Source organism: Mixophyes fleayi, chromosome 6 (assembly GCF_038048845.1).
Source record: "Mixophyes fleayi isolate aMixFle1 chromosome 6, aMixFle1.hap1, whole genome shotgun sequence".
Lineage (NCBI taxonomy): Eukaryota > Metazoa > Chordata > Amphibia > Anura > Limnodynastidae > Mixophyes > Mixophyes fleayi.
In genome coordinates, this window is record NC_134407.1 from 212,439,396 (window position 1) to 212,450,977 (window position 11,582).

Sequence of the window (11,582 nt, forward strand, 5' to 3'; positions counted from 1 at the left end):
TGTTGATTTTCATGTGATTTTATTGGTGACTTCAATGGAAAATTCTGAGGGTGGGGTCAGTTGAGATTACGCATGACATTAACAACCCAATATCCTTAGTTTCTTTGTTTTTATTTTTGGCTTTAAATTGAACCATAACTGGACTTTTAACAAAGTAGGGTCCTCCATTTGTACTGTAGCAAAATGCTCCTTAGATTGGACAATGTTGATAACAGCGGCAGGAGAAATAACTTCCGTATCGGCGTTTTGGAAGATATATCACCTGAAGGCGTTCAAGATGTATTGAACAATATATTCACTGAAGTATTGGGAGATGATCCCAGCTCAGAGATCCTGTTTGATAGTGCCCATCGGGGACTATGACTGAGAAGAGCTCCTCAAGATAAACCTAGCTGTAGACATTCACAGGGTTCACTACTACACGGTAAAAGAAGCCGTCTTGGAGAAACTTAGGAGCTTACAAGGAATTGACTTTAATGGAAGCAAAACTCAAATTTTCCAAGACCCCTCCTGGAGCACACTCCAGTAAGTGTACTTCACGTTATGGGCCTCCGTTGCCATCACATGACCACAGTACAGCAATAGGCAGTGGGGGATTCGCTTCTAATAAATCATTCTGATTGGCCACCATTAGATTAAATGGCAGGGAGTTCTTGGCCTCTCTACCACTATAGCATTGTTATACTCATGAAACCTGCTATTTTTCTGCTCTTTTCCTGGATACCTGTGGCCTGACCGTTGCCGATTCCTGGAATTTTCTGTCTGCTGCCTGTCTTGCCCTTTGGCTTGTCTTTGGTTATTCCTGGTCGCTACCTGCTTAGACTACTTATATCCTCTCCGGTTATTCTCTTGTATACCATCAGTTGTTCTACCGGGCACTTGAGATAAATACCTACTTGTCTGAGCTTAAGTCCTGGGGCATCCGAGTACCTGTGATAAATAGTTTTCTACGGGAAAGACAGCTTGCTATAGGTGAAGACCTCTTGTACCACACTAGTTCTAGGAAATTATCTGATGTCCAACTGGAGCCCTTAGGATATGTAATTAATATCATGGACACTGTGTTGTGTGTTAGTGCGTTGTGGTTGTTGTATGTGACAGTCTGCCATGGTGTGTACTTGTCCATTTGTGTAATAACCATTTCTTCCATCAAGCTATAAAAAGTCTGTGTCACATCAAGACCCACCTGGGCATGTGGGTGCGAAATGGCTAGTTAAAACAGATCTATGCATGTCTAAACGTGACCTCCAAATTTATTTATCACTATGTAGCATTATAAAAAAAAAAGCCTATCTGACAGAAATAGTGATAAAAAATTTACATAAATAAAAATAACTGCAAAATAGTCAGTAGTAATTAAAATAGTAAAATAAAATGTACATAAAACACGAAAACAGCAGAATTACCCACACATACTCTGCTGCCTGGGGAAAGGTTAAAAGAGGGGACAGTTCACAGTAGAAGGCAGATTCCCAAACAAACTGTCAATTTCTAAATTAGTTTTGCTACTTTTTTAATCTTTCTTCCTTGTCAAAACACCCTTCTCTGTGACATAATGGCAACAGGTGTGCAGGTTTGCTAATCTGTTTTACAACTGATTTATTGCTATTTTGTCCAAGAATAATTTTAGTAAGGCATATTACAAATATAGTATAACTCCCTTGGAGCATAGTATAGATATGACATTAATTCCAACTGTGCAATACAATGGGTTGATTGATCTTCTATGACAACAGGGCACCTCTGAATAAACAATCAGTCTAGGTGACAGAAATCAGGCCTCTGAAGCATGTTAGTCTTCATCAAAATACATTAACCCCTTGTTTGCTCACACTGTGATTTGCTGGAAGCCATGTTATATAAAGTAACTTCAGAATAGATTACATCATGACTGCGTTAATATATAATTTTCCTAATTATCCTGATTAGGGTATAATCATGACAGTCTGGTTTTAACACTGCATATTTTCTCTGTATAAGTGTTTCACAATCAGTGGTTGAGACCATATTGTGAGCATTATAGCTGGTCTCCTCCAAACCTACCATATTGTCTGGAAAATCTACATGTAATGGTGTCAGACTTGTAACTCCAACCAATTTTTATTCCATTATAAAGGTATGACATAAGAGTTGTCTCCTAGTTCTCTGAAGGTCCAGGTTTCTTTACTTTAAGGTCTTCCTGTAGAGGGGTTTTAGTCGACAAATAGTGCAGGAACATCTCTCTCCGTGATGTGAACTGGTACAGAATACTGAGATGGCGTTAAAGACACATTCCATGTTTAATGAAGTAAATTTAAATATTAATTTCCCAACCTTACCTCCTTACTCGAATAGTGGAAAACCTCATTATTGTCAGCAAATTCCACTGCGCTGGGGCAGACACCTGACTAAATGGGGACCCTACAAAGAAGGACCTAAAATACAGATCAGGCCACAGGTCATTTTGTGCCCGACACTAGCGACATCAGTCCACTGGTTCTTCCTGTTGACCTAATAATTAAATTTTAAGATCCCAGCCTTGTAACTTTTGGAGCTTGAAGTTTGAAACATAAATGCATTAGCCGAATGACATGGTTAGAAATAGGCTTTATATTATGATATGCTGCAGCCTTCTCTACCGATTGTGTAATTTTTTGGAGTATAATTTCAGCAAAAATACCTCCATGCCATTCAGGTAAGGGTAGTGTTAAATTAAACTGTAAAGTAGAAATCACATGAACAAATCAGGTGTGTTCTTAACACATATTACTGTGGCAGCCTAAAACAAGAATATTGGTATTTACCATTTTCCCTTGTTTTATTTTCATTTGTCTACTATTAATTGTCACGAACATGCTCCCAGCTGCAATGACTTTGGGGTGTTCGCTCTATGAGGTTACACACAATTTGTGCCTGCGGTCTCTCTCTACCGATCACACAGGTTATAGACCTACTGAATCGCTCCCAAACACAGCACTCTCACACCCCCAGACACTTCAGGTTTGCCACCACCTATTGAATACGGGCAATAGGGCTCCAATATATTGTTGAACGCTAGCACACAATGCTTCTAGCTGCTCACAGACTAGCAAGACCCACACCAGCAAACAAATGGTTAACTCTTCACACCTCCAGACTGTTACACAAATGTTAATTCAAGCACGCACAGCTTGTTAATCAAATGTATCAACAAATCACACACTGGCATTCAAAGGGTTAACTTGGTCGAGCTATATTCTTCTTAACAGGCTAATGGATTCGTTTGAGTATCAAGGATGCCACATATTAAATTATAGATTTAATATACTAAAGTACAGGGCATTCAGATATAAAGAAAAATAATGAATAAGCAATTAATAGATTGACATACACAAGCAAAGCAGTTTGAAATAAAAGGGGTTATATTCAGAGTAGCAGTTACATGAATTGCCTTTTCTGGCCAAGGGAAATTGGCTTGGAAGATGGACAGCTTATCAATGTGAATTGATTTCCCAAAAGGTCTGACAATTTGTTGTAACAGGTCTCAGATTTTTAAAGACACTTCCACACCTGTCCCTGCCTCCAGCGGTTGTGTCTGTGATACTTTTTTCAATCACCATTGGCATGTTGCCTGATTTACTACCCAATTCTGCTATGTGACCTAACTTTTCTGTGGAACGTCACACAGACCCAATTTCATTATTAATAAATCCCTTTATGAATTTGTCCATCTTTTTGATACCAAACACACCTGAATACAGTGTATTCGCAAAGCTTACACTCATTTCCTTAACTTCTCTGTGGAGCAGAATTCTTAACTTGACATATGAGCTGTCCTTCATCTTGCTATGGAGGAATATGTGGTTGATCACTACTTTTTATTGATTTTAAGTGGCATATTTTAAAACAGAATTCTTTTTGTCTATATCACATAAAATCTACGTCAGCACATGGCCTCTTTCAGCCAGACAACATGCTGTGCGGTTCCTAAAAGTCTATTCAGGTGTCACAACTCCATTCCAGGCCAGGCTATATCTCACAGCAGGAGTTTTTTGAAGCTGCCATAGGTGACACTCCTATCTTTTCACACTGGAATGTGCAAATACGAATACAACAGACTTTGTCTTCACATTTTACACTTTAGTAGCTGAATGTATCAAAGGATTCATTTGATATAACATATTTACACTGCAGTTATGATCTTATCCCCCACCATTATGTGATGGGTTAGCCCTTATAAATAACTGTAAGTTCTCTATGTTCACGACATTAATGATTTATGATTCTGGACTACCATGGCAACCACAGTGACATGGCACATGATACAGTGAGCAGAGAGGCTTTGGGACACCCCTCTCAGCTCTGTCTGCACCATGACATCCTCCTTCTCCTCAGTCTGTCATTTCATTACATGCTGAGAGCTGTGAGCCTGTGCCTGTGTAGCAGACTGACTGTGTCCGTGTCTGGCAGCCGTTGTTGTTGTTTACCAACCTGAGAGTTTTTGAAAAAGAGATAATGATTTGTAAGAGGATAGCTAAGAAAAATTAGATGCAGGCTTAAAAGGCACTTAACTTGCTATTTAAATCACACTTCTATGTGGGATTGGTGCTTTAAATCCACCTTTTTAAAGTGGAATTAGTGCTTAAGTATTGTGAATGTAATTTTAAGCAGATTATCACACAACTAACATTGCTCGTATACTCTATATTTCTATCTGCAGGTCACCATAATCATTCCCATCAAGACAAAGTCATTTCACAATGGGTAAAGGCAGGAGTTTCAGAACTGAGAGAATATTAGATCTCACCCTGGAGATCATCTACCTGCTGACTGGAGAGGTGAGGGATTCTGGGAGTGTCATATTTTAGGATTTGGAGTGACAAATAATGATTAGATAGATGTAGAGTAGTATGCCCAGTACGTTTAGCAGTCTAAATGGAAATTGATCAATTCAGTGCAGAATTCTGACCTCAGAAAGGAAGATGTGATTACTAGAATCTTAATAATTTATCTTAATACACAGGATAACCCAGTAATGAAGAAAACATCTATTAATTGTGTGACACCCTTCCGCCGTCCTTATGTATCGGGAGAATTGAGCAGGACCCAGAGCCCCATCACGGAGCCTCCACCTCACTCACTGATAGATGAGAAAAACAATGACCAGAGGGTTCTAGAACTCACCAACAAGATCATTCAGCTGCTGACTGGAGAGGTGACTGCTGGGAATGGGACATTATACAGTAACACCAGGGGATGTGTCTGGGTGATGACTGTATCATTGTGTGTGTCAGGTTCCTATAAGGTGTGAGGATGTCACTGTCTATTTCTCCATGGAGGAGTGGGAGTATTTAGAAGGACACAAGGATCAGTACAAGGACGTGATGATGGAGAATCGCCAGCCCCTCACATCACTGGGTAAGAGGATACTTACATTTATTGTGAAGGAGAGAGCAGTTTTAAGGGCCACCTGGATAAACGCATCATCTGATAAACATAATTTATTTATTGTGTGTCTCCTACAGATGGACCCAGTAACAGAATTTCCCCAGAGAGATATCCCTGTCCCATTTATTTACAGGATTGTACAGAGGAAAATCCGAAGATCCCACAAGATTGTGAGGTAGATGGATTTAAGGGTCTCGCCAAATACCAAATGGATGATATATAAAAAGATTGGTAGAGAAGTTGTGTTCATTTTAAACCCTGACATTATTCAGACATAATTAACTGTGTTATTTTTATTGTTTTGTGGATTATTTAGGGTGAAGACCTGATTGATGTTAAAGTAGAAGGTTTTGAGGGAGAAGTGGAGACGTATGTGAGGGGTGATCAGCAGTGTAAGGAGGAGCAAATCCCTACAGATATCAGCACAGGTGAGTAATACACACTAAATACAGAAGAGTCACATATTCTCCTTGTTCAGTCACTACAACAATCTCTTATTCTACACCCTCCTCTGTCAGCATGAACTAATGAGGAAAACTTATCTGCTCAGAGGGGGAGTCAGGAGCCATCAGCCCCTATTAGATTTCTGTTTTCCTCCTCACATTATATTATTGTGCTACCAGCCAAAAAATCTGACCAGTCTCCTCCCCACACTGGTCTTTCGCCTACATCTCAGTACAGGGGGCTTTGGTCTTTATTTATAGACCCCAGCACAACATATAGATACTTCAGGACCGTTTGTCTTCTGATTTTAGATTCTTTGTTATGTTGCTTTCCAAACATTTTTTTTTCTCTTTCATACATATTTAGATTTCCTCAGTCATCTTCACTGACATAGGGCCAAGAAAGAGAAGGATTTTCTTATTTATAGTCAAGTCCTTGAATATTTGTCATGTTGTTGTAGTAATTCTTTTTCTGAAGATTTTTTTTCTATATTTTTTTGGTCTCATTATCCTTTCTGTGCTAATTGAAAGACAAGTTTTTGTAGATGGGGTGACTATCGCTAAAGAGAGAAATGGTACTTAATGTCCTGACTTCTTGGTGACAAAAGAAAGTCATCCCTTTCACTTGCGTTGATTTGAGATTTCTAATAAAAACCAATTAGATGGTTGTAAAAAAAAAAAAAAAGCAACTTTTTTTTTAACTCCCACCAGATGGACACAACATCACAAATATTTCTGAGGAACATCTCATTCTATCTCAAGAGTGTGAAATAGAAGATAAATGCATCATACAAGCTTCTCTTGAAGAAAACCCCATTCCCAGAAATATACATCAAGTACTTCTCAGTGCAGATATATCATCTGATCCCTCTAATTATAAAGAATGTTTTCCTGATAACTCTTTTTTTGCACATAGTACAGCTCTTAGAGGTGGGAAAATACCACCCTGTTCAGAAAGTGGTAAATGTTTTTCTCACAATTCAAAACTTATTTTACATCCGAGAACTCACACAGGCGAGAAACCTTTTACATGTTCTGATTGTGGGAAATGTTTTACACAGAAGTCAGATCTTATTAAGCATCAGAAAATACACACAGGTGAGAAGCCATTTTCATGTAATCTCTGTGTAAAAAGTTTTACACGTAAAGCAGATTTTGTTAAACATATGAAAAGTCACACAGGTGAGAAACCTTACTCATATTCTGGGTGTGGAAAATGTTTCACACAGAAAACAGATCTTATTAAACATCAGATAAATCATACAGATGAAAATCCATTTTCATGTTCTGAATGTGGGAAAGGTTTTCCATATAAACCTTTTCTTATTGATCATCAGAGAACAGACGCAGGTGAGAAACCACTTTTATGCTTTCAGTGTGGAAAACATTTTACATGCAAATCAGTTCTAGTTAAACATATTAAAAGTCATACATGTGATAAGCCATTTCCATGTTCTGAGTGTGGAAAATGTTTTACAAACAAATCTGATTTTGGTAGACATCTGGTAATTCACACAGGTGAGAGAGCTTTTCCATGTTCAACTTGTGGAAAATGTTTTGCATATAAAACAGTTCTTGTTAGACATCAACGAATTCACACAGGAGAGAAGCCATTTTCATGTTCTGAATGTGGGAAATGGTTTACTCGCAAATCGGTTCTTGCTGAACATAAGAAAATTCATACAGGTGAAAAGCCATTTGTATGCACAGAATGTGCCAAATATTTTACATACAAATCAGACCTTGTTAAACATCAGAGAAGGCACACAGGTGAGAAGCCCTTTCCATGTTCTGAGTGTGAAAAATCTTTTACACGTAAAAGAGATCTTATTAATCATCAGAGAGCTCACACAGGTGAGAAACCATTTCCATGTTCTGAATGTGGGAAATGTTTTGCACAAATATCAAACCTTGTTAAACATAAGAAAACTCACACAGGTGATAAGCCATTTCTATGCTCTGAGTGTGGAAAATGTTTTACAAATAAATCTGATTTTGTTAGACATCAGGTAATTCACACAGGTGAGAAACCATTTCCATGTTCAGCTTGTGGAAAATGTTTTGCCTATAAAACAGTTCTTGTTAGACATGAGAGAACTCATACGGGTTAGAAGTAATTTCCATGTTTTGAAACAGATATTAATAAACATCAGAGACTTCACACAAGTTTAAACAAATTTCTATCTTTGACTGTATAAATGTAAGCAGGCGAAAACGCTGTTGGTATGTTTTTTAAGTGTAAATTGTTTTATCCAATGATAATTAAAAAGATTTAATAACTTATTAGACCTTTCTTTGACTCAAGCACCACATTACCTCTCTTCCCAGTCATTTTTCCCTAACATAAGCTGGTGCCTATTTATTGTTAGAGAATGTTTCTCTTTTTGTTAAACATTTCAAGTATACTATTGTTTGCCTTGTCATCTATTGATTATTTTGTAATAAATGACTACGGGAAAGATTCCTGGAAACATGGTCACCTACACATTGAATAAAAATATATTTGTTTTTAAAGTTCTGTGATTTAATGTCTTGTATGAAATAAATTTCACATTGTGTCGTAAGTTATGGTGCCATAAATGATGGTGAGGCTGTTAGCTAGTGAGGGTTCTTCTAAGTGAGCATTTTTACAAGTGTATTAACACATTTTGTTAGTATAGTAAGAGATATACAAGAGATATGAACAGGAGGAGAACCTTCTACCTACAAACACTGCTACATGAGGACAACATTCCACAATCAGCCGTGAGCTCTGATATCCTCCACCACCTGCATTGTCAACTGCCTGGACACTCCCTGCTGATCTGTTTCTCACACTTATTTTTGGCTGCTTCAGTTTTAATAGGACTGACTGATTCCACTTATGCTGCTTTTATTTTTAACTGGCTCCCCTTTGTCCTGTGGACTTGCATAACCAGCTCAGTGCACCTTGTATTTTGCATTATGTTATACAATTGCCTTCCAATCATGCCTAATGTCACTGTCTAATCTAACTTTTTATAAACACACCCTTCTGGTATCTCTACTGTCCTTACTGCTTCCTATTCTCTGGCTTATACTTTACATCTTTTCTTCCTCTTTTCTCTTCTAATGCTGCACTCTCTTGCTTTACTCACCTTTCCTGCTCTCGCCATTTCCTCACTTAATTTGTACGCCCTTAGCATCCTTGAGTTTTGTATTACTTTCAACTGTCTATTCCACACCTTCTCTAGCTTTATCATGATTTGCTCCTTTCTCACTTCTGTCCTCTGCCTCTATCCCCGCTTTCCTTGTCCAACCCTTCCATATTCTTCCTCCTCTTCACTTCCCCTCTCTCCTTTCCCATCCCCCTCTCTATTTCACTCCTCTTCTCTCTTCTGTGCCCCTGATCTGACTCGCTGCCCCCTCCACCATCCTTCCCTCTCTCCTCCTTTTCCCCACTGACACCCTTTCCCTCTTGTCCCCTTCGCTGCTCTTCTCTCAGCGTCAGTCTCCACCTGCCTCTCTTTCCCCCCAGGAAATCTATTCTGTCACGTCACTCCTACCTTCTGCCTTTTCCCATTCATAAACCCCCTTATCTGCCCCATCTCCACTCCTCCCCCACCTCTTGCTCCCCTGACCCTCATCTCCTGTCTGCTGACAAGTCCCCTCTTATTTCTGCTTCCCGTACAATTCCAACCCTCTCTCCCTGTCATGCCCCTCGTTCCATATCTTACTCAACCTTGCAGTCGAGCAACCCCAACAATCTCATCCACATCTCTCCTCTTCCCTCTCTTCCTCTATTCTGTGGTCTCTGGAATGCCAGGTCTGTTTGTAACAAATTGACCTCTATCCAATCTTCTCTCCCTCTCCTCCTCCTTGGTCTATCTCTATGGACCTCCTCTCCCACCACAGTGGCCACTCCCTTGACCTGTTTTTTTCACACCTCTGTACTGTCTCCGACCTCATTAATTCACCTTTTCCTCTCTCGGACCACCATGTCCTCTCTTTTAGCATCTCTCCACCCCTCTCACCGTCCCCATCCCCCAAGGTTACTCTCACCAGGTGTAATCTTGACACAGTTGATCCTACCACATTCTCCTCCTCCCTGGGCTCGTTCCTCTCCCCCATCACCACTCTTTTTTTCCCTCCGATGAGGCTGTCTCTTTTTACAATCGTACTCTTACCACTGCACTTGACTCTGGCATCCCGGCTGACACCATCAAGCTTTGTCGGTCCCCACCGCAACCGTGGCAGTTAATACTTACCCGCTCTCTTCAAAAATGCTCCCGTAGTGCAGAATGGCTCTGGAGAAAGTTACGCACTCATGCTGACTTCCTCCACTTCAAGTTCATACTTGCCTCTTACAGTTCGGCCCTATCGCTCTCTAGACAATCCTTCTTTAAAGTTTGCATTTCTTCCCAGTCCTCCAACCCCCGTTGGCTTTTTGCCACCTTCAACTCCCTCCTCTCCCACTCCCCTCCCACGCTCTCTGCTGTCAACTTTGCTACCCACTTCATCTCTAAGATTTGAGTCTATATGTCATGACCTCTCCAAGCAGTCCCTTCTTACCCCATCCTCTCCCCCCTCCCTACCCACTCTGTCCTCCTTCCCACCCTCCTTTGTGGCTGCTATCTCCTTTCTCCTCTCCCATCTTGCAAGCTCACCCGCCTTCACTCCGGTATCTGCATTTGAAGTCCATACCCTTCTCTCTTCCTCACCCACCTCCACTTCCCACAGGACCCAATCCCCTCCTATCTCCTCCGCTCCCTCTCTCTTGAAGCCTGCTCCCACCTTGCCCAACTCCTCAACCTAACCCTCTCCTCTGGATTCTTTATCTCTTTTAAACATGTTCTTGTCTCCCCATACTCAAGAAACCGTTCCTTGATCCCGCCTCTCTCTCTAATTACCGCCCTATTTCGCTTCTTCATGTTGCCTCCAAACACCTTGAATGGGTTGTCTACAACCGTCTCACCTCCTTTCTCTCTTCTCTCTCACTCCTTGATCCGTTCCAATCTGGTTTTCGCCCCCCTCCATTCCACTGAAACTGCTGTCACTAAGGTCACTAATTACCTCCTCGCTAAATCCAAAAGACACTACTCCCTTCTTATCCTTCTTGACCTCTCTGCTGCCTTCGATACCATTGACCACACACTCCTTTTGAAAACTCTCAAATCTATAGGCCTCTGTAACACTGTCCTCTCCTGATTTTTCTCTTACCTCACCAACCGCTCCTTCTCAGTCTCTTTGGATGACTTTACATCCCCCCCCCCCCCCTCTTCCCTTACCTGTTGGCGTTCCTCAAGATTCCGTTCTTGGCCCCCTGCTTTTCTCCCTCTAGACCTCCTCCCTTGGTGTCCTCATCCGCTACTTTGACCTCCAGTAACACCTCTATGCTGATGATACCCAAGTTTATCTTTCATCCCCTGACCTCTCCACTTCCCTTCTGTCTCGTGTCTCCTGCTGTCTCACAGCCATCTCATCTTGGATGTCACAACTCTTCCTTACACTCAATATTTCCAAGACTGATCTTATTGTCTCTCCCCCCCATTCTAGGACTCTCAAACCACCCCTGCTCTCTTTCTGACAATAACACTACCCTCGATTCTGTGCCTCAAGTCCGATGCCTTGAGGTCATCCTTGTTTCCTCCTTCTCCTTCAGTCCACACGTTTTGTCCCTCTCAAAATCCTGCTACTTCCTCCTTCGGAATATATCCAAGATACGCCCCTTTCTCACCACGGAAGCTACGAAAACCTTGTTCACTTGCTTGTAAT

The 11,582-nt window shown here is 40.7% G+C and overlaps 1 protein-coding gene across 1 annotated transcript in view; it reads left to right on the forward strand.

Moving 5' to 3' along the window:
• Positions 1 to 8,413, forward strand: part of LOC142159861 (uncharacterized) — an 8,908-nt gene extending 495 nt beyond the window's left edge. The window contains exons 2-6 of the mRNA XM_075214687.1: positions 4,679 to 4,796; positions 4,982 to 5,376; positions 5,484 to 5,581; positions 5,723 to 5,834; positions 6,561 to 8,413. Of these exons, the coding sequence (XP_075070788.1) occupies positions 5,292 to 5,376; positions 5,484 to 5,581; positions 5,723 to 5,834; positions 6,561 to 7,960 (1,695 nt within the window). The 5' untranslated portion in view covers positions 4,679 to 4,796; positions 4,982 to 5,291 and the 3' untranslated portion in view covers positions 7,961 to 8,413. The remainder of the gene's footprint in view (positions 1 to 4,678; positions 4,797 to 4,981; positions 5,377 to 5,483; positions 5,582 to 5,722; positions 5,835 to 6,560) is intronic.
• The last annotated feature ends 3,169 nt before the right edge of the window (positions 8,414 to 11,582 follow it).